This window comes from Balaenoptera borealis, assembly GCF_965194805.1.
Source record: "Balaenoptera borealis genome assembly, chromosome: X".
NCBI classification, from domain to species: domain Eukaryota; kingdom Metazoa; phylum Chordata; class Mammalia; order Artiodactyla; family Balaenopteridae; genus Balaenoptera; species Balaenoptera borealis.
Genome location: NC_138881.1, coordinates 98924731 through 98949236, shown reverse-complemented (window position 1 = coordinate 98949236; position 24506 = coordinate 98924731). Strand labels below are relative to the sequence as shown.

General features: G+C 39.1%; 1 protein-coding gene across 15 annotated transcripts in view; it reads left to right on the top strand.

Moving 5' to 3' along the window:
• Nucleotides 1–24506, top strand: part of KLHL13 (kelch like family member 13) — a 386710-nt gene that overhangs the window by 291311 nt on the left and 70893 nt on the right. Inside the window, exon 2 of one of the 15 annotated variants that reach the window (XM_082377207.1) lies at nt 9606–9735. The exons of 12 other annotated variants lie outside the window; for them this stretch is intronic. Coding sequence is in view for 1 of the 3 variants with exons in the window: in XM_082377219.1 (XP_082233345.1) it covers nt 24127–24167 (41 nt within the window). In the remaining 2 variants the exon portion in view is untranslated. Of the gene's footprint in view, nt 1–6354; nt 6379–9605; nt 9736–22587; nt 24168–24506 lie in introns of those variants that run through there. 2 more of the 15 variants (XM_082377209.1, XM_082377219.1) reach the window with 2 other exon arrangements.

Genomic DNA, 24506 nt, shown 5'->3' with positions numbered 1-24506 from the left:
TTCTAATACAACACCACAGAGCTCATTCTAACTTTCTGCCTTTCCATGTTTTCACCCCTCAATCTCTAATATTAAGAAACGTGTCTCCTGGGGAATTCCCTGGCGGTCCAGTGATTAAGACTCAGTGCTTTCACCACCGAGGGCCCGGGTTCAATCCCTAGTCGGGGAACTAAGATCCCACAAGCCTACCCGGCTTGGCCAAAAAAATGAAAAAGAAAAGAAAAGAAAAGAAATGTGTCTCTCCCATTATTTGGCCAGTGCCATATGCAGCCCGTATCCTGTTGATGCACCCTGCCCTCTCCCTCCCCGGATGTTGGCCTCCAACGATCCCAGTCTGGCTGTGGCTGCTGTCCCCCAGCATGAATACCGTCGTCAGTTTGTTTGGGGTTCAACTCGCCACGCCAGGCCATCCTTGATGTTGCTTCCTCATCCTCTGCAGCCCCATAAAGGGCCTTCACCATGCCCTCCCTCCCCTGCCCTCACCAGAGGATGCCTACTTTGCTTGACGCCACTTAGGGCTTTCTGACGAAACTGTTCAGTAAGGGGAAGTTCATGAACTTTCTCTTTATTTTGACTGTTCAGTTGTTGTCACTTTTTTTCTCACAAACAAAATTTTTAATGATTACTACCCTTCTATTGGATGTTTAATTATCTCACATACTTTTTGTTGTTGTTATTCTTATAAATAAATAGTGTTTTCATGCAGTCAGCAGCCACATTTTCTTCATTATATTTTATGGTATTTTTGCTTGTCAACTTGAGCTCTTCAGATTAATATTAATTAGCTTACTAATTAATTATTATTTCTGATTTGATTATCACTTAATGATATTGTAGAAGTATGATGACAGAAAATGAGGAAGTTGGGAATTAGATGATTTTTCAGATAACTTATAGAATCACTACTTCTTTCTCATAATAGCCATTTTTGAATGGAGATAATTTTAAAACCTATTATGTAGTAACCTCTTCCTGGTTATTTAAGGTTAAAGACATGAGTTCAGAAAGTCTGATTTCCTTAGCATGGCATAGAAAGCCCTTCATATTGGGCACCCAAACTATCTTTCTAACCCCATTTTTTGCCACTTCTCATTTTTATAACCTGTGCTGTTGCTGTACTGCATTATTTTTCCTTTGTTAGATATGCCACATTCTTTTGTATTGCTGTGATGGTGTTGGATTCCCAACAGGTAATTAAGCATGTGCTCAGAGCACCAGCCAGGCATAGGCGCCAAACGATGGGGGGCAAAAAGAGTATTTGATATTTCATGACCATCAGTTTTATTCTCATCAAAGATTTATTCTCATCTTTATCTTTGATTTCCTTTCCCCTAATTTACAGTATAGAGTTATTTATGCTTTGAAATACATATGAGGATGAATGTAAAGAGGCAATACAATACTCAAGAGGAAATGCAATAGTCTTTTCTGTGATTAAGACCTCTCTAAGTTTATTCAGACCCTCTGTGCCTTTGTTTTTGCTGGATCTCTTAACTCTGCTCCCCGCCTCCAGCTGAATTATAGGATATTCCATCCCACTCTGTTTGATTGCACATCTATCAGATCACTTAGCACATTGTGTAATAATTACTTTTTAAATAGTCTCTTCCGACTAGACTATGAAGTCCATGATGAAAATGTTATTTTCCTATCTAGCCTTCCATTTCCTGCATCTAACCCAGTGACTTACGCAAAGTAGAGACTCATTAAATGTTGTCGAACTGAACAACTTATTGTCCTGTCTATAGGTGCAGATGGTGGCCCTTGTAGGAGAGATTAAATGATCTCTCTTAAACTGTAGGACACTTGATTCAGTAGCATCTACTGGGATTAAATTTGACATGTTTGAGTACTCTAGTATTTTTAGTACATCAAACTGTTCAGGGAATAGGTGGTGCTCAGAAAGAAGCAATCTACAAAAGCCATAAGATTCTTATGCAACAAGATGATTTACTAGTGGGTTTTCCTCCCAGCTTGCGTAGTGTTCTCACAATCAGGATATATATTTAGATTTTTCTAGATTTATTTTTGTATATACATGTTCATTCAGTTACCTTAGTTCCTTAAAAATCAAAGAACCTTTTCAGTTAGATTTGGACCAGAGATGCAGGCACCTTCTGATCTGTTCACTAGAGGCAGTTTAAGGGGAAAAAAACATTTTTTTTTCTTTTTTAACATCTTTATTGGAGTATAATTGCTTTACAATGGTGTGTTAGTTTCTGCTATATAACAAAGTGAATCAGCTATACATATACATATATCACCATATCCCCTCCCTCTTGCATCTCCCTCCCACCCTCCCTATCCCACCCCTCTAGGTGGTCACGAAGCACCGAGCTGATCTCCCTGTGCTATGCGGTTGCTTCCCACTAGCTATCTGTTTTACATTTGGTAGTGTATATGTGTCCATGCCACTCTCTCACTTCGTCCCAGCTTACCCTTCCCCCTCCCTGTGTCCTCAAGTCCATTCTCTACGTCTGCGTCTTTATTCCTGTCCTGCCCCTATGAAAAAAAATTTAAAAATTCTGTTGGATGGATTCTACATGACCACTGGTTCTTTCGCTGCATAAATATCATTTATCTATGGCCTACAGCAGTCACGGAATGGCTTAACTTGGTCCTGTCCCAGAATGACAGTCCTGCCCCAGACTACAAAAAGATTCCAAAGACCATCTTTTGAGCATGGAGCCACCTGAGTAGAATGTCTTCGCCGGTGGTGGGTCCCAGATGCTAGTTAGCACATGGAAGCTGGTTTGTTGTGGGTATTGTCACAGGTCTGAAGTGAAATAAGAAAAACAACAATTTTGTGATGTTTTTCTCCCAGAAAGTTGAATTTATTGATTATAAAGAACCATCCTCTATTCTGAGATTGTCTGTTACTTTTTGGTTGTTAAAATGTCCATTTGCCCTTTCTTTAATGAAATGATAGTTATGAGAGGTCGTGTACCCCTATTATATGAAAGCCTTAAGGCAAGATGTGTTTCAGAATTTAGGTTCTTTTTGTTTTTTAGACAGGTAATAGAGCGCATGTCTCCTATATTACATAACAGCCCCAGTAGGAGCTGAATTGACACCCTGTAATCAGAGTAATATTTCTGCAGTGAAATGTATTTATACATATTAGCATATTTATACTGAGATAGAAAAAGCGTGTGTATAGCCTCACGTTTGTTCAGGTCAGGCTTTACTGCCAGATGAGTTCAGGTCAGTTCAGATTTTGCTGCCAAATGAGTTGACTTACAGGCAGAAAAAAAAGAAACATTTGATTTCCAATTGTTTGGATTTTGAAACTGCGGATAAGAGGTCATGGATTAATAGTTGCCTTTGAAAATATTCCTACTTTGCAAAATAAAGTTGGCTACCCTTTGTAGGACCCCAGGATGTTTTTGATATTTCACTGGCCCACAAAACCCAAAAGCATGAGAAAACGCTCCCCTGAACACTATTGAAGTGAATATAGCTTTACTTTTATACTCATCTCTAGCCAATGATAATGGAATCTCTGCAGGTTGCAAGATTCCTCAAATATACATTTAATCAAAGTAAATTGAAATTAAGTTTATTTTGTAGCATTTTTAGGAGATTAGAAGAAGAGAGAAGGTTGCAGCAGAACACCACCCATAATTCCCAGTGATAAGTTGGGATTCTCTGATAGGGATTGGTTCTAGCCTCAAAGAACCTGTTCGATGCATTTGTTTGGCCAAATAGCTAAGTGAACTTTAGACCCTGTAGGTAGGTCTCTGTTGAGGAAGAGCAACGGCAATTAGCTATGTGAACTTACAAGTCCAAAATGAGTTAGCTGCTATGAAAGCACTTTGACGATAAAGACCACTTTAACATGTAAAATTGTTATTTTAGGAATAATTCCATAGCTACAGCATATTGCCTTTCATGCCACACATTCATTGTGTATCATTGTCCAGCCTGGCTTCTGGATGGAGAGGTGATTTGACCTCTCTATTCTACATGGTCTTTTAAGGTTCTCTTCTCCAGTACCCTGGCAGGATAGATTACATAGGTAAAATCTAATACTCTTTGCCTTCAAAATTTTGTGAAGGCACATTTTCCTAATTATAACCTCATAAGTGGATATGAGTTGGTATACATCCACATGTCTTATATATAGTATGAAGTAATAGAATCAAAGCAACACAACTACATAATTCTTATTCTAGCAAATTTGTCCAGAATGTGGACTTGGGAAAACAATTATTGTACCCAGCTGTGCTGTAATTTGGCTCTTACTTACAAACAGTATTTCTCAGTTAACCAATGTGCTAGTTATTGATTTGTTGACCCTCAGGTTCAAATTCACCCTTTTTGCCTGCTCTGTGGACATGGATTTGAGGCTTTTAAATATTTGTTTCCTTTACCACTTGGCATTGAAGTTTTGTTAGTAGAAGGTTCTGGAAAGGCATACCACGAGGAGAGGGATTTGCTTCAAGCTTCCTGTGGGCTTGCTCAGCAGACTGTTCAGGCAACTCAGGCATCTTCTCTAGTGCTCAGTTTCTTCACCCAGTTGTCAGTAGCTTTTCCTGGCGCCGCCTTAGACAGTGTTGTGGAAGAGTGCTTCTGGTAAGACACTTCCCAGAGGTATGTTCCAAATGATAGGCTCATCTTTGAAATTTCTGGAAAATTTCAAAGCTGGCTCAGTTTTCCAGAAATTCCAAAGATGAGGACCACAGCAACTTCTCTGCCCTTCTGTGAGCTATGCCCTCTCCAAATAAGGTCTGGATCTTGGCCCTGGGTCGGGGGCACTTCCTTGGACCTTTAGCCTTGGGGGAGGGATCTCTTACTTGGGTGCTTTATCTCAGCCCTAGGGGTAGTAGTTGTTCCTGACATCTGACATTCCTGTATTTTTTAGAATTCTCTTTGCTTAGCATTAGCCAGTTGCTCATCACTCCAGTTCCCTGTTATTCAAATCCCCTGTCAAAGCTAATAATTCTTTTTGTGAAACTCCTAGTTCAAATTACTGTTTGGTTTCTCTCCTGATTAGGCCTAGACAGACGCAACCAGTTAAAGGTCCCTATGAGCCACCATGTATCACTTGCAATGTGATTTTTAAGAGATGATACTATTGTGTCTGTACTTGAAAAAATTAAGACCACACATTTCACATATCTTTTGGGGAAATGTTCTTCCCGCCGAGCCTCTGTATATCTGTGTATTTGTCTCTCCTCTCTTTGCACGTCCCCCCACCTTTGCTGTTAGTTACTCTTATCCCTTTCTCTTCCTATTCGCCTTTATAAACTCCATTTCTAATCCCAGCTTTGCCTTTAACAAGCTATCACTTGACCTCCCTGGGTCTCAATTTCCTTCTTGGTGAGGCAAAGATAATAAAAGATCATAAATTAATGAAATCAAGGACATGAAAGTGCTTTGTAATTAGTAGGGCATCATACAAAAGTAAAGTGATATTATTGGCATTTATTAAATGGTTTTCTCTTCCATGTTTTTAATTTTTAGTTGCATTTTCTTTTAAGAGCTTTAAGGAGCCTTCAGGGGTGCTTACAGTCTGATAAAATAGATATAAATACGTGTAATTATTAGATGAGGTAGAATGTGCTGCGTGCTAAAATAGGGGAACGACAGGATTATGGGCACCCTGACAGTTACAATTTAATTGTGGCCTGAGGATTTGTGGTTTAGTTCCAAGGAGCAAAGAGAGCCACCTGATCTTGAAGGACCTGAACTGCCATTTGTTAAATTGCTGTGACACAAATGAGCCTTGCGCTAGGCACTTTACATACGTGATCATATTTAATCTTTACATTTATTCCTATATTGTTAAATTATTTTATTGTGTCTTAGACTTATTTTCAAAATATTTGGCTGGAAGACAGATTTTTGTTCATTTTGTTTTTAATTGAAACCCCCCCTCCAGTTATATGTGAGTAGTCAGTGGCAGTGAAAGTCTTCAAGATGGAAAATTCTACTTTTTATGCCACTTTTAAGGTATATTCTGTTTTTGTATATATCCACGGATACCTGCATTTGAAAAAATTGGTTAAATGCTTTCACCTTAGCATAAGAATAAAGATTCTCTATGATAAGCTCTATATTGAAAAAAGGAAATGATTTGTTTAAAAATTATTCTCTCTTGTTGGCCAGTAGATAGTGTGTCAGCGGGTGTAGTATATTCTAGGGGATGACACGGTTGACTACAGGAAGAAATGTAGCATTCTATTTAAATTAGAGGTGGGTGCTCTTTGAATACAAAGTATTCTGTCAAATCACAGGGTGAGTGCATCTCCCAGTGGAAGATGTTGCAAAGTGCAAGTGACTGTGAGTCTTTCCGGAAGCACTTGTCCTCACAGCTTGGATTCTAGGAGATGCCTGCCAAAGATACTTCACCTTTCTCTTGGGAAGTCAACAGGTGTAAGTCTTCAGATTTATTAAAAACTCCTTTAGTTTTGAATTTCTTTGTGTTGAGTTGTACATTTGTTCTTTGTCAGTTTGCAGACAAGATGGTAACTTCCTGTTTGTTTGGCAAACAAAATATGTGAGTATAGCATGTGCAGTTTTAAAAAATAGCTCCTGTCAGAGCAGTGTTTTCTGAACACTTGGTGTGCGTGCTACTGGCAGTGTAAAGACTCCAGGCAGTACACAGACTTACACTTTCAATTTGAATAGGTTTGTTGTTTGTTTTAACGTTTATTAGGGGAAAAAAAAAAGCCTGGTGTATTACACTTGCGATTTCATGAATATTATTGCTGAAGTCAAGACTAGGGCAGGTAACAGCATCTCATCCAGACCAACTGCATTAGTAGTGCAGTGCTCAGGCATACTCGACAATGCATGGCTGCAGTCTTTTCAAGGAGAGAGCAAAACTTTACATGCAGAGAATGGTAATTTTTAAATCTACAGAATATTTGTAGGATATGTAATTGTGAATTGGAATCAAGCCTGTGCTGTATATTTTGTTGGTTTTCTTTTTTTTTTTCTATTTTGTTCTTGAACTAACATGGATCAGGAGATAAAATGGTATTTCTAAAATGTAAAGGTGCTAGACTGTGAAGGAAATGCTCATACTTGGGCATGATTTTGATGAAATCAGTCATGTATCTTCAGATATGAAGACCTAATTTAGTAATTGCCTGAACCATCTGCTACTGATGTAAAAGGACCAACTGCAAAGAAAACAACTAGCACACAAATATGATGAAAATTATTTGAAATTTGTATTTTCATAAGCACGATAAGAATGCACCTCTTTCCTTACCTGTCATAGGTTTGGAGACGCACATTCTGGTGTGAAATCTTTTAATCCCACATGTTATTTTGAAACACAAAAAGAGTGTGCTCTACAAAACCTATGCCAGAAGTTCCTCAAAAAGTTAAACATAGAATTACCATATGACCCAGAAATTCCACTCCCAGGTATACACCCAAGAGAAAGGAAAACAAGTAGTCAAACAAATATATGTACATGCGTGTTCACAGCTATTCACAAGAGCCAAAAGATGGAAACAGCTCAAATGTCCATCGATGGATGAATGGATACACAAATTGTGGTATATACATACAATGTAATATTTAGCCATAAATAGAAATGAAGTACTGATACTGTATACATTATGGATGAACCTCCAAAACATTATGCTCCGTGAAAGAAGTTTGGCACAAAGGATCACATAATGTATGATTCCATTTATGTGAAATATCAAAATAGATAAATCCATTGAGACAGAATGCATATTGGTGGTTGCCAGTGGCTGCGGACCGGGGGAAGATAAGGAGCAGCTGCTTAATGGATACGGGTTTTTATTTTGGGATGATGAAATATTTTGGGACAAGACAGAAGTTGTGGTTGCCCACCGTTCGGAATGCGCTAATTGCCACTGAATTGTTCAGTATAAAATTGTTAATTTTATGGTATGTGAATTTCACTTCAATAGAAGAAAACCCCACCTTACCCCACAGTGCGTGTGAGGTACTACGTGAGGAATAGGATGGTGTTAGTTTGTGTACAAGTAAACATTTCTTGTTTTAGGAGTTGTGTCTGTTTTCATAGTTGCCTTTTCATTGCAGTACGTTATAGCAGTTTTCCATTTGCAGTAATAAGTATAACGTTTTCCTTTTAAGGTAAATGTAAATTTTTAAAGGGTTGATTTAAAGAAAAATCAAATAATAAATGTAGGAGTGAGATGACAAATGAAGGCAATTTACAGATGACTGAGGAATAGGAAACTTTAAGAATCATTCCTATTCTGTGTTCAAGCCAATTAGTCTTTGAGTACATATTAGGTACTGGATGCTGTTCATCAAAGGTGAATAAGATGTGTTTTTGGCCTTGGATGCTGTCAGCCTAATAGGGGAGATAAGCCATGAAGGTAAATCATTTCAGGAATAGGCTGAATGTGCCAAGTGCAAAAAATGAGAACAGGCTGAGGTCAAGACTAGGTACCTGTTGGATTACCAGTACCATTGAAGAAAATACTAGAATATATAGGGAGAAAATGAACAGAGAAATTTGCTTTTGACTTTAGGAACAAGGAGCAGAAATAATTAATAAAGGCAACAGACAATGTATTCAAGCCCCTTCCTGACCGTTTTCTCTCTCAGTCCTGGGCTCCCCTTCTCCCCAACAACCCTACATTTAGAGATAGTGTGTAGAGGGCTTAGTGGTGGTCTTTGGAGCTGGGCTGCCTGGAGTCGAATTCCAGTCCCAGTGTTTACTCGTTGTATACCTCGTGGCACTTGATTTTCCTATTCCTTACTTTTCTATTCTGTAAAATGGGGATATTAATAGGACCTACATTATAAGGTCATAGTAAAGATAAGTTAAGTGGTTTACTGAGTAAAGCATTTATAACACTACTTAGCACATGGCAATTGATCAACAAATATTAGCCATTATCGTCATCTCTGGTCAGTAAGTCCTATCTGTTCTATCTCCTAAAATTTTTTTTGAATGTCCCTTCCTACTACTATAGTTTAAGACTTTATGTTGTCATAATTGCAATTATCCCTTAACTAGTTTGCCTCCCTCTCTCCTCACCATTCCCTCTGTGTCACTTGACTGCCTGACCCACCCCTGCTTATTCTTAAAAACTCAGCTCAGGTGTCACCTCTGTGGAACTTGCCCCATTCCCTGCCCAGTTAGGGCGCTCCATGTGCATTCTTGTCACCTCCACTGTCGTGCATCTCGCATCGTATTGTGACTATATTTGATACTCCCTGGGCTGTGGCCACCTTTAGGGTTGTGGAGAGCTGGGCTTACTCAGGTTTGAACTTCCAGCCTAAACACAACAAAAGTAGGTGCTTATTAATTGTTTGGGGGGATGAATGAATGTTCTCTGCCTGTAGAAAGTTAGCTTTCAGTCTTTATTTCGGAGGCTGAGGTGAGTCCTGCAAGAGTTTAGAAAAGGGGGCATTTGGTTGGAGAATCCAATTAGCTTCAGAAAGGTAGAGCTTGCGACTTCCCTGGCGGTCCAGTGGTTAGGGCTCCGCACTTCCATTGTAAGGGGCACAGGTTCGATCCCTGGTTGGGGAACTAAGATCCCGCATGCAGCGCACATGAAAATAAATAAATAAATAAATAAACAAATAAATAAATAAAAGACTAACAGTTTTTTTTGTTTGTTTGTTTGTTTTAAAAAAAGGTAGAGCTTGATTTGGAACTTAAGAACAGAGGAACAGCCACAATCCAGGCAAAGGAAATGTTTCATGAATTGAACGGATAGCGACAGAAAAAAACAGCATCTCCAAAATAGAAGAGACCACCTGCTGAGGGTGTGTGTACTGGGGGGGAGGAGTTATATGTTGAAAAATACAAGGAGTTCCCAACCTATCAATGCCATGAATTCTAAAGGTTTATTTATAGATTATTTGTTTGGACATGATACATCATATATATGATGGTGAGGTTTCTGGCACTGCCCCACGTATTGTATTTAACCTACTTAAGGAGCTGATCTAGCCCATGGGCAGTACTAGCTTGGGCTCCAGGGCCTGGGAGCAAGGGGTCCGGAAAGGCATGGTGGATTCTGGGCTGGAAGACACAGTGGTACTGGAAGTTGAGCTTGGTTGTTCTCCTATGACCCTTTCTGCACCTTTCTCTATCTCAGCTTCTCTTTCTCTATCTCTAGTCAAGTTTCTCTATCCAGGAAGGCCCCCTGCCAACTTCCTTCAATAACACCCCACCCCAGGTTGCCAGGATTCCAGCAGGCTCCCTCTCACTACCAGCCTTCCCCATTCCCTGAGGGCAGCAGCTCTCTGCTATTTGAAGAAACTTGACTGAACTCATTCACACCAAGGTGTGAAAAACTGATAGCCACCTCATCCCGGCAATTGTACTTGGTACAATTTCAGCAAACTTCTATTTAGCTTAAATGATAAAATGAACCCGTAATTGCTGGAATTTCTGGCAGTAGTACAGAGCAAACAATGAGAGAGACAGAGAGACAGAGAGAGAGAGAGGAGAGGAGAGGAGAGGTAGGCACAAGGGTTGGAGAGAAAGTTTATTGGATGGAGAGTAGGCACTGTAGGAAGAGATATTTGGGGACAAGCGAAACTTCTGCTAATTTCCCTTTCCCCTTGACCTCCCTCCCCAAAATTGTTTCTGTGTAACACTTCCGTCTGGATTCTCTTGAATCCATAGAAACTATAAATTATAATTTTTTTTTAAAAAGCTGTAACTCCCATGGCAATTCTGGGTAAAGGGGTCTGTGTTTTCCAGATATGTGCAACTCTGGGATGGCTTATAATGGGAAATAGTGTTGAATAAACAAGGTGGGGCTGGGGTTGAGGGGACCTTGAAAGTGGAGTCTACCTCCACAAAAATAAGGAGTCATGGACGCTGAGATGATGAAAGCAATAAGGTAGCCATAATTAATTCTAAATTTAGGATTAAAAAAGATGGCGAGTTAGGTTTAGTCTTGGCTGTTGCGTGATTAGTTAATACAGAATCCTATCTTTTGCTACCGATTTTTCATTGTTCTGGGACTGATTCCTTTAACTGTTAGTGTCTGTTTCCCTGGATGGCTGATTCTTCTCTGTGTCTTCTGAGCCAGTCTTTCCTTTAGGATTCAAGATCCTAGAGGCTTTTATGACTTGTATTTCCAACTAGCCCATAGGGACTTATACACTATATTTCTGTGTCCCAATGGCAAAATTCAAGTCCAGTGGTAGCAAAACACAGCTCCCTTTTATAAGACCATATTATTTTGTTTAAATAAAACCCTCCAGCCTTTCTAACCGTACCAGAGAATACAGGGAAGATAGTGGTTAATGATCCCCATCAGTGAGCCCTTACAGCTGCAGAAGCCACACCCCCTGTCCCTAACCCTATGCATGTTAGACTGTGTTGTGAATAGGCTCTTCCCTATGGGGAACTGCTTTGTCTTTTATTCCTTATATTGTTCATTATGTTAATATCCTTGCCATTTCTACCCCGCCAGTTGCATAAGGGGGGAGGCCAGGAAATGGGGTAAGAGAGGGATTTGAGACACTTCCTTAAGCCTAAATTATAATTTCCATATTGGAACGGAAGTTTCATAGGTCATTAATCAAATATGTATATTTTTCTCTATTTTGAAAGTTACAGGGGCTTGTTAGCGTTGGTCCCTCCTGTGCCTCATTTGTGTATTTTACTAGTGACTGCTCAGCATATCCTTTGAGTTTACTACATATTGGTGATGTGCAATGGCTTGCTTGGTTGAATTCACTGTTTTATATTTTATTTTTTTGTTCAATCTAGTGCAGCAGTTATTGTCAAAATTGGATTTCGTGATTCACTCTTTCATCATCACTGGTTATGATAATTTAATAGGCTGTAACAGTCCAAAGAATATGCTTCTATCCTTTTCACTTAGCAGTCTGTAGAAATGACTGGTTTCAGGAGACACTTTCATTTTTCAGTGTTCACTGGTCTAGGTGGTGATAAACCAGTGAAATGCATTTCTTCAGTTTCTAGCTTTACAAATACTGAGAGGGCAGACAGCAGAATCAAGAAGAACTACAATTCTGAAGCCTGTGGAAGGAAAACCACATTCACAGAAAGAGAGACAAAATGAAAAGGCAGAGAACTTTGTACCAGATGAAGGAACAAGATAAAACCCAAGAAAAACAACTAAATGAAGTGGAGATAGGCAACCTTCTAGAAAAATAATTCAGAATAATGATAGTGAAGATGACCCAGGACCTCGGAAAAAGAATGGAGGCAAAGATCAAGAAGATTCAAGAAATGTTTAACAAAGACCTAGAAGAATTAAAGAACAAACAGAGATGAAAAATACAATAACTGAAATGAAAACTACACTAGAAGGAATCAATAGCAGAATAACTGAGGCAGAAGAACGGATAAGTGACCTGGAAGACAGAATGGTAGAATTCACTGCTGCAGAACAGAATAAAGAAAAAAGAATGACAAGAAATGAAGACAGCCTAAGAGACCTCTGGGACAACATTAAACGCAACAACATTCGCATTATAGGGGTCTCAGAAGGAGAAGAGAGAGAGAAAGGACCAGAGAAAATATTTGAAGAGATTATAGTCAAAAACTTCCCTAACATGGGAAAGGAAATAGCCACCCAAGTGCAGGAAGCACAGAGAGTCCCATACAGGATAAACCCAAGGAGAAACACGCCCAGACACATAGTAATCAAATTGGCAAAAATTAAAGACAAAGAAAAATTATTGAAAGCAGCAAGGGAAAAATGACAAATAACATACAAGGGAACTCCCATAAGGTTAAGAGCTGATTTCTCAGCAGAAACTCTACAAGCCAGAAGGGAGTGTCATGATATACTTAAAGTGATGAAAGGGAAGAACCTACAACCAAAATTACTCTACCCGGCAAGGATCTCATTCAGATTCGATGGAGAAATCAAAAGCTTTACAGACAAGCAAAAGCTAAGAGAATTCAGCACCACCAAACCAGCTCTACAACAAATGCTAAAGGAACTTCTCTAGTGGGAAACACAAGAGAAGAAAAGGACCTACAAAAACAAGCCGATAACAATTAAGAAAATGGTAATAGGAACATACATATCGATAATCACCTTTAACATGAATGGATTAAATGCTCCAACCAAAACACACAGGCTCACCGAATGGATACAAAACCAAGACCCATATATATGCTGTCTACAAGAGACTCACTTCAGACCTAGGGACACATACAGACTGAAAGTGAGGGGATGGAAAAAGATATTCCATGGAAATGGAAATCAAAAAGATGGAGTAGCAATACTCATATCAGATAAAATAGACTTTAAAATGAAGAATGTTATAAGAGACAAGGAAGGACACTACATAATGATCAAGGGATCAATCCAAGAAGAAGATATCACAATTATAAATATATATTCACCCAACATAGGAGCACTTCAATACATAACGCAACTGCTAACGGCTCTAAAAGAGGAAATCGACAGTAACACAATAATAGCAGGGGATTTTAACACCTCACTTACACCAATGGACAGATCATCCAAACAGAAAATTAATAAGGAAACACAAGCTTAAATGACACAATAGACCAGATAGATTTAATTGATATATATAGGACATTCCATCCAAAAACAGCAGATTACACTTTCTTCTCAAGGGCACATGGAACATTCTCCAGGATAGACACATCTTGGGTCACAAATCAAGCCTCAGTAAATTAAGAACATTGAACTCATATCAAGCATCTTTTCTGACCACAATGCTATGAGATTAGAAATCAATTACAGGGGGAAAAAAACGTAAAAATCACAAACAGATGGAGGCTAAACAATACGTTACTAAATAACCAAGAGATCACTGAAGAAATCAAAGAGGAAATCAAAAAATACCTAGAGAGAAATGACAACAAAAACACGACGATCCAAAACCTATGAGATTCAGCAAAAGCAGTTCTAAGAGGGAAGATTATAGCTATACAAGCCTACCTCAAGAAACAAGAAAAATCTCAAATAAACAATCTAGCCTTACACCTAAAGGAACTAGAGAAAGAAGAACAAACAAAACCCAAAGTTAGTAGAAGGAAAGAAATCATAAAGATCAGAGCAGAAATAAATGAAATAGAAACAAAGAAAACAAGAGCAAAGATCAATAAAACTAAAAGCTGGTTCTTTGAGAAGATAAACAAAATTGATAAACCATTAGCCAGACTCATCAAGAAAAAGAGGGAGAGGACTCAAATCAATAAAATTGGAAATGAAAAAGGAGAAGTTACAACAGACACCGCAGAAATACAAAGCATCCTAAGAGACTACTACAAGCAACTCTATGCCAGTAAAATGGACAACCTGGAAGAAATGGACAAATTCTTAGAAATGGACAAATTCTTGGAAGGTATAACCTTCCAAGACTGAACCAGGAAGAAATAGAAAATATGAACAGACCAATCACAAGTAATGAAATTGAAACTGTGATTAAAAATCTTCCAACAAACAAAAGTCCAGGACCAGATGGCTTCACAGGTGAATTCTATCAAACATTTAGAGAAGAGCTAACACCCATCCTCTCAAACTCTTCCAAACAATTGCAGAGGAAGGAACACTCCCAAACTCATTCTATGAGGCCACCATCCCCCTGATACCATAACCAGACAAAGATACTACAGAAGAAGAAAATTACAGACCAGTATCACTGATGAATATAGATGCAAAAATCCTCAACAGAATACTAGCAAACAGAATCCAACAACACAGTAAAAGGATCATACACCATGATCAAGTAGAATTTATCCCAGGGATGCAAGGATTCTTCAATATACACAAATCAATCAATGTGATACACCATATTAACAAATTGAAGAAGAAAAACCATATGATCATCTCAGTAGATGCAGAGAAAGCTTTTGACAAAATTCAACACCCATTTTGATAAAAACTCTCCAGAAAGTGGGCATAGAGGGAACCTACCTCAACATAATAAAGGCTATATACGAGAAACCCACAGCAAACATAATTCTCAATGGTGAAAAACTGAAAGCATTTCCTCTAAGATCAGGAACAAGACAAGGATGTCCACTCTCACCACTATTATTCAACATAGTTTTGGAAGTCCTAGCCACAGCAATCAGAGAAGAAAAAGAAATAAAAGGAATCCAAATTGGAAAAGAAGTAAGACTGTCACTGTTTGCAGATTACATGATACTATACATAGAGAATCCTAAAGATGCCACCAGAAACCTACTAGAGCTAATCAATGAATTTGCTAAAGTAGCAGGATACAAAATTAATGCACAGAAATCTCTTGCATTCCTATACACTAATGATGAAAAATGTGAAAGAGAAATTAAGGAAATACTCCCAATTTCCATTGCAACAAAAAGAATAAAATACCTAGGAATAAACCTACCTTGGGAGACAAAAGACCTATATGCAGAAAACTATAAGACACTGATGAAAGAAATTAAAGATGATACAAACAGATGGAGAGATATACCATGTTCTTGGATTGGAAGAATCAATATTATGAAAATGACTATACTACCCAAAGCAATCTACAGATTGAATGCAATCCCTATCAAATTACCAATGGCATTTTTTACAGTACTAGGAGAAAAACTCTTTAAATTTGTATGGAGACACAAAATACCCCGAATAGCCAAAGCAGTCTTGAGGGAAAAAAATGGAGCTGGAGGAATCAGACTCCCTGACTTCAGACTATACTACAAAGCTACAGTAATCAAGATAATATGGTACTGGCACAAAAACAGAGATATAGATCAATGGAACAGGATAGAAAGCCCAGAGATAAACCCACACAACTCTGGTCAACTAATTTATGACAAAGGAGGCAAGGATATACAATGGAGAAAAGACAGTCTCTTCAATAAGTGGTGCTGGGAAAACTGGACAGCTACATGTAAAAGAATAAAATTAGAACACTCCCTAACACCATACACAAAAATAAACTCAAAATGGATTAGAGACCTAAATGTAAGACCAGACACTATCAAACTCTTAGAGGAAAACATAGGAAGAACACTCTTTGACATAAATCACAGCAAGATCTTTTTTGACCCACCTCCTAGAGTAATGGAAATAAAAACAAAAATAAACAAATGGGACCTGAGGAAACTTAAAAGCTTTTGTAAAGCAAAGGAAACTACAAACAAGACGAAAAGACAACCCTCAGGTGGGAGAAAATATTTACAAACAAATCAATAGACAAAGGATTAATCTCCAAAATATATAAACAGGTCATGCAGCTCAATATTAAAAAAAACAAACAACCCAATCAAAAAATGGGCAGAAGACCTAAATAGACATTTCTCCAAAGAAGACATACAGATGGCCAAGAGCCACATGAAAAGCTGCTCAACATCACTAATTATTAGAGAAATGCAAATCAAAACTACTATGATGAATCACCTCACACTTCTTAGAATGGCCATCATCAGAAAATCTACAAAAAACAAATGCTGGAGAGGGTGTGGAGAAAAGGGAACCCTCTTGCACTGTTGGTGGGAATGTAAATTGATACAGCCACTGTGGAGAACAGTATAGAGGTTCCTTAAAAAACTAAAAATAGAATTACCATACAAACCAGCAGTCCCATTACTGGGCATATACCCAGAGAAAACCATAATTCAGAAAGACCCATGCACCCCAATGTTCATTACAGCAGTATTTACAATAACCAGGTCATGGAAGCACCCTAAATGCCCATCGACAGACGAATGGATAAAGAAGATGTGGTACCTATATACAATGGAATATTACTCAGCCATAAAAAAGAATGAAATTGGGTCATTTGTAGAGACGTGGATGGATCTAGAGACTGTCATACAGAGTGAAGTAAGTCAGAAAGAGAAAAACAAATATTGTATATTAACACATATATGTGGAGCCTAGAAAAATGGTACAGATGAACCGGTTTGCAGGGCAGAAATAGAGACACAGATGTAGAGAACGAACATATGGACACGAAGGGGGGAGAGTGCCGGGGGTGGGTGGTGTGATGAATTGGGAGATTGGGATTGACATGTATACACTAATATGTATAAAATGGATAACTAATAAGAACCTGCTGTATAAAAAATAAATAAAATAAAATTCAAAAAAAAATACTGTCTTGACTTAGACAAAAGATAATTGACATTTCCTTTCCTTATTGTAGCTGTTTCCTTTGCTCAGTTCAGTTATTGAGCCATTCAACTCTCCATCCGTCAAGTGAAGAAAAATACACAACCTAAAAGTTATGAGTTATGTTTTATTCAGGGACCTCACTAAGGACCTCTCCCAGAGGCCTGGGAGACAGCCTCTCAGAGAGCTCTGAGGAACTGTTCCAAAGAGGTAAGGGAGGAGCCAGGATATACAGGAGTTTTTGCTGAAAAAAAAAAAAAAAAGCATGTAGCTGGACATCAAAAGATTACTGCTAATCACAAAAGACAAAAATCTCAAGTTAATGATTTTAGTGCTTTTCTATGTATGGGAAGATGTAAGAGTCTGGACTCATTGAAATTATTCTTTAGATATGTATCTTAATCCATCCTGAATTCCCCTCAGGTTACACTGACAGGGCGCCCGCAGCAGCTGATGGCTTGATGGAAGGCAACATTCCTTGGATGCCACCAAACCAATATTCTGTTGAGTCCAAAGAGAGAGAGTGCCGCAGTATCATTTAAAGAGCAACAATGAAGGACTTCCCTGGTGGTAGAGTGGTTGGGAATCCACCTGCCAATGCAGGAGACACGGGTTCAAGCCCTGTTCTGGGAAGATCCCACATGCCGTGGAGCAACTAAGCCCGCGCGCCACAACTACTGAGCCTGCGCTCTAGAGCCTGCAAGCCACAACTACTGAGCCCGCGTGCCACAAGTACGGAAGCCCGGGTGCCCAGAGCCCATGCTCCGCAACAAGAGAAGCCACCGCAATGAGAAGCCCGCACACCGCAACGAAGAGTAGCCCCCGCTCACCTGGACTAGAGAAAGCCCACGTGCAGCAAGGAAGACCCAATGCAGCCAAAAATAAAAAAATTCAAAATAAAAAAGAATTAAATTGACATGTGACGGATTAATAGGAGAAAGTCAAATTTAATTTTGTAGGTATGAGAACCCCACATACATGAGAGGTTCAAAGATAGAAAGGTAAAATGACATATATATGCCATCCTGAGCTAGGGAATGGGATAGGGGCCTGGGGCTTCCAAGGACGGGAGGGTAATTCACAGAACTATAAGAGCAGATGTTGGGTAATTAGGTGTTTGCCCTGACGTACACTGGGCCACTCAGATAAAATTTATCTCTGGTAATAACTTATTATGGAAAAGACCCCCAATTTAAATTCTTCTGGGTAGTTAAGGGAGGGGCAAACGTTTCTCTTGAGCCTGCAGAATCTTGATTGCCTTTAGCTCAAAATAATCCTCATACAAATGTGGTACATTTTGGGGAGGCTCGTTCTAAACACCTTTAGAAGGATAAGACTCTTTAATGATTTCTTGCTTAATTATCATCTGAAAACAATGCTTAGTTTTAGAGGAGAGAAGAACTTACCTCTGCTGACTTGATTTCACTAAAATTGCCTCCTATAATTGGGTTACTATATGTGACAGGCACTGAGTAAGGTGTAATAAAAACATAAGAAAGACCCAACCACCACTCTCAGGAGTTTATAGTCTAGTGTATTGTTTATAGAAACAGTTATAATCCAAGGTGACAGGAGCTATAATATTCGAAGTGCCATGGGAGTTTACAAAACCTAGCACCAGGGTCTGCTAAGGATGTGAGGGAAGGTTTCATGGAAGGAGGTATGGTTGGACACTTAAGTATGAGTAGAAATTGGCTTTGGTAGACAAGGAGGGCAGGGGATTCCAAGTGGAGAGAATATCATATGTAAGGCCACTGGAGTGTGAGAGAGTATGGCACATTTGAGGTCTATTGCAAGAAATTGCTAATTGAGGGACATAAGAGAGCTCTGCGAATTGGCATTGGGAAGGTATTTCTGCCATAGGTGTACGTGGATCGTTCTGCACCTTTAATCATATAGCATCCTATATCTTCATGGCCTATTCTTTCCGTCCTGTGGCCATTTACTTCCTCATGATCAGTGTGAGAAGACCCCTTTTTCCCCTTTTTGGTGATGTTTAGGAGTCATGTTTGTCTCTTTTCCCCCTAAAATAAATATTAGTACAGTACAGAGGTGACTAGTGAACGCTGAATTAGATGTCAGGGGACCTAAATTCGTGTTTTCCAGTTCTCTTAGCAGCTATGTCACTTGAGCCAAGTCATTTAATAAGTGTCTCTTCACTAGGAAAATGGGGATGTTAACATCTGCACTGCCTACCTCAGGGTCGGGGTGAAAATTAAGAAAATTAAGAGGTATTGGGACTTCCCTGGTGGTCCAGTGGTTAGGACTCCGCGCTTTCACAGCAGGGGCCATGGGTTCCATACCTAGTCAGGGAACTAAGATCCCGCGTCCTGCATGCCACGCGGTGCCACCAAAAAAAAATAAAAATAAATAAAAATTTTAAAATTAAGAGGTATAATAAACTTTTTAACTTGGAATTCTGTTGTGTGAGGCTCACTTAACACTTAAAACAAGTAAAGTACTTTGTGGAGTATCTAGATAGGAAAATTAGGTTGAATAGTTATTGACAAGTGGAAATATTCTTACTTCCTTATTAACTCCGTATGTCTGCCCTTCTGACTGTGGAATGTCATTTAGCTTGTGTCTATGTTTCCAAACTTAACATGATAAAATTTCTTCCTTCCCAATCGTCTACCATGTGTAACTTAGCTTCTTTCCAATTCTCACTATAGCTATTAAATAGTAATGAATTTAAGACTTAGGTTGGTAAGCTATGAGTTGTTATATTTTATCATCAACCTTGAATAATTGACACCTCTTAGGTAGTTTGAATTACTCATGACTTAGCCTCAATCATTTGTGTTACCATATAGTGGTATGACCTGAGTTTTGTTACATTTTAGGAATATATAAGACGGTTATGACTCATTCAACTAGGAATGGGAGGTTTTGAAACAGTGGCCTTCTACTCCCTTTGCCGTTTTTCCCAAGCCAATGACAGTGCAGGCAGAGTTATTAGTAACAGAAAAGGAGACTTCCATTCATTTTCTTCCTTTTGACCCCACCTTTCCCATGAGATAGAGTGGCCATACTACTGGAATCTAATAATTCACCTGAAATATACACTTCTGGGCTATAGAGATATGAGCAATTGCTCCCAATATAAATACCCCTGGCCATCCCCTCTTTAGATCAATGTTTCTGAAAATATACCATCTAAGAATATTTCCACACAACAGAAAACTCTATAAACCATCCAACTCATCCTGCTGTAAGAAGGAGGATGAAAGAAGAAAGGAGAAGAGTACTGCTATACATGAGATGACACGATGATGATGCTATTTTAAATAGAATGGAAGTGAATTATTTATACTTGATTAATATAGACCCTATCATCAAAAATAATGTCCACTTACTGTGGACTACCAGGAGGTAGTTATTACCCTCTTTTCTCCTTTTACAACTTCTAGATGAACTACTTCATGTGAATTTGAATAAAACACCTGTTCTAGTTCAAAGCTAATATAAAATGATTATTGCTTTTTTTTCCTGCCAGGTCTGAGGGAAATACTCTAGCAATTGTTTTGTTTTCCACAAAGCTAAATGTTGAAATGGTCTGGCTTATTCTCTCTTTGTTTTAAAATCTATGGTACCGGACTTCCCTGGTGGCGCAGTGGTTAAGAATCCGCCTGCCAGTGAAGGGGACACGGGTTCGAGCCCTGGTCCGGGAAGGTCCCACATGCCGCGGAGCACCTAAGCCTGTGCGCCACAACTACTGAGCCTGCGCTCTAGAGCCCCTGAGCCCCAACTACTGAGCCCACGTGCCACAACTGCTGAAGCCCACGCACCTTAGAGCCTGCACGCTGCAACTACTGAGCCCATGTGCCGTAACTACTGAAGCTCACGCACTCTAGGGCCTGTGAGCCGCGACTACTGAGCCCATGTGCTGCAACTACTGGAGCCTGCGTGCCTAGAGCCCATGCTCCGCAACAAGAGAAGCCACCGCAATGAGAAGCCCGTGCACCACAATGAAGAGTAGCCCCCGCACGCAACAACAAAGACCCAATGCAGCCAAAAATAAATAAATAAAAATAAATAAAATCTATGGTACCTTTGATACCTAGTTTTAAAACATTCTTCCAAAGACCCAGTGGATTAAATCATTTTTATGTCCCCTAAATATTGCCCTTTTTTTGAAGATTTCTTGAGAAAAGTGTGGCACACATCCAAAATCACATTCTTCCATTTTTTTCTGTATTTGAATTTTTTCCTTACAAGTTAGTGGAAAGGAAAAGTGGTCAGTTTTTGCACTCAATAAACAAGAAAGAAGGTGAAGATAGCTTTTATCTAGGGCATTTTTAAGTCGTTGAGAGAATATTTTCAAGTTTTAACTACTTTTTGAAATTATTGGCAGAATCCTCTTAACCCACTTTAACATAAAGTGGTTGAAGAAGATGAAAAGATTTTTTATTGGCAAATGAAAGAAAGCACCATGGTTTTTGCATCATTGCATAAATGTAAGAAATTATGTATACATAAAAAGGATGAGAGAAAGCTGAATGCTAAATGCCAACTTCAACGAGAGGTTGTCTGACTGTTTGACACTGAGCATAATGGGGTGTGGTTCCACAGCAAGAGAACACTAAATATTTACACCCCAGCACACGTTTCTCTGGTAAAGCTTCTTATCCTAGATTAATCCCCCAGCTAACACTATTATCCCTTTTTTAACACACACCCTTCTTACACTTGGATTTTCTCCCTTAATACTTCATGAAATTCTAAACCTTCTGGATCCAATCCCCTGTCCTCACTCTCCCATCTATTTCTGTGGTCTTCATGAATTCTTTTTGTTTATGGTATGGACCTTCAGGTGAATTCTCTTGTTTTACTGCAAGTAGTAAAGCAACAATCACAGCCCCCCCGCCCCAACTCTTTTCTTCCAACGATCACAGCTCCATCATTTAGCTCTTCTCTTGGTATCCATTTCTTATCAATTCTCTGGAGGTTTTGAACCAGAGCTGTGATATATACAGCCAACAATGTTGCATAGTAATGCAGAGTTACTGCCCAATCCAGATCTAGTTCTCTTACATCCATATTCTTTTCTTTTTATGCTTGAGAGTGGTGAAGAAAGTTAGTGAGGTTAGTGTGTACTGTGAAGTCTGGGGAGGTTTACTTTCTTAGGCCACTTACCCTCATGCTCTGGCTTTTGCCTTAGTGTCTTTTCCTTGCCATCTTGCTTCACTTTATAAAGTGTCAGAAAAGTTTCTTGAACACTGTGTGCATTATGTGCATTAGGAAGAATGCATAGTATGGTCCATGTGATGGAGGAACATTTATAAACTGTACACTCAGATTACCGTGGAAGACATCACAGAAAAGAATGCAATTTGAGTTGGGTCTAGAAGGATGAATGGAGTTTAGAAAAGTGGATCGGGGAAGGGATTTCTTGCAGGAGGACCTCTGGAGCAAAGGAGAGGAAGAACAAAGCAAGCTTGTGAGGTATAGAATGGGAAGTTGGTGTTAGGAGATAACTAGGCTGTGAATTGGAAGAGTAGGTTGGCCAGCTTGCCGTGAGTTTTGCGTGTTGGGCGTAGTTGTTTAATTCCTTGAGTGATCCACTCTTTCAAGAAATGGCTTCCGGGCTTCCCTGGTGGCGCAGTGGTTGAGAATCTGCCTGCCAATGCAGGGGACACGGGTTCGAGCCCTGGTCTGGGAAGATCCCACATGCCGTGGAGCAACTGGGCCCGTGAGCCACGACTACTGAGCCTGCGCGTCTGGAGCCTGTGCTCCGCAACAAGAGAGGCCGCGATAATGAGAGGCCCGCGCACCGCGATGAGGAGTGGCCCCCGCTCGCCGCAACTAGAGAAAGCCCTTGTACAGAAACGAAGACCCAACACAGCCATAAATAAATAAATAAATAAATAAATAAATAAATAAATAAATTTATAAAAAAGAGTTTAAAAGAAATGGCTTCTCATAGCTAATAGGATAAAATCCAAACGTCTTTGCTGGCACGTAAGGTCTTCTGTGATATGGTTCTGTATATCTTAAAATCCATTCCCCTCAACACCAGGTTCCTGAAACTCCTTCCATTTGTACTGAAGACTTTCCCGATTCTCCCAACATGTTGTAATCCTCAAACCTCTGTGTGTCTGCACAGACTGTTTTTTTCTGGAGTCCACCTGGTGAATGCCTCATTCTTCAGCCTCAGTTGCAGCACTAATTTCATTGTTCCTCTGCTGCTGTAGAATCCTGGGCTTATGCTGCTAAAACTTCTACACCATATTTTGTGCCGTCAGAGTACATGTTTGCTTCCCTCACTCAACTAGAAGCTTCCTGAAAGCACGGGATTGTGTCTTATTCACCATGTCATCCATATCCCCTAACAGAGTACCTACCTAACATGTAGCAAGTTCTTGACAAATATTTGTTGAATAAAATATTTTCTGCACATTTAATTTACACCATGTATAGTTGTATTTTAAGAGAGTCATCTAGAAGCAATGTGATTGCTAGATTAAAGATGGGAGATGCAAAGAGACCAGTTATATACATTTTTTTGGAAATAGTTCATTTGTTAAAAAACAAAGAAACAGTAGGGGTTAGATTCCTGGAAAATTGATGAAGAACAAAGGATAGGAGTTATTGGTTGGCTACTAGGGACTGGGAGAGGGAAGAGTTAAAGATAATAAAGATTTAAGGTAATATGACAAATATCAGGACAGTGACCCTTGAAAAAATAAGATAGACATGTTTGGTTTTTTTTTTCTCAGTCAGATCTCCTGGTGTTAGTACTTGTCTCACCCCACCTCTGCTCTGAATATGAGCGCACTGTTCTTGTTCAGTTTACTGTAACTAAGCTCGAGATTCATGTGGTTCTGATCTTCATATCTGATCAGGAGTTAAGATAAGAAATGTAAATAGTTCAACCACGCTGACTACAATTTCCTATCGAGGGAAGGTGTGCAGTGCATAGGTTTTGAATACATAAAGCTTGTTTCTGCTTTTGGGAGCCACAGCTGTGAAGTGTTATACCAGGCAGATGCACTGGGGTGCGCTACTATGTAGAGGAGCCTAGCTATGCATCACAGCTCTCAACTTTAAAACTCCAGAGAATTTGATGAGAGAGGGATCCACAAGAACATGACAAATGATGAGAGTTCAAACCTTAAGAGAAAAATGGGCTTATTGGTAAGAGAACTTCTTTTTCTTTATTTACTGCTGTTACTTATTCATTAAAATGGCAAGCCTGTTGTTTTCATATGTGGCTGTGAAACGGTGTTCAAAAATCAATTTTTATATGTATTGTAGAATTCAGGAGACATATTGGTAACCATGGAAAAATCATAGGAAGCATGTGTAAAGCTTGATTTTTAAAAAAAAATCACTAGGGAAATTTTACTTTATTTCAGACTATGGTATAGATTTATTTATATAGCTTAAATGTGATACAGGTTAAGAAATATGTATTTTTTTTAAAAGTTAAAATAAAGAATAGTGACTTGTGTGAAGATACATAATTTCACTCAG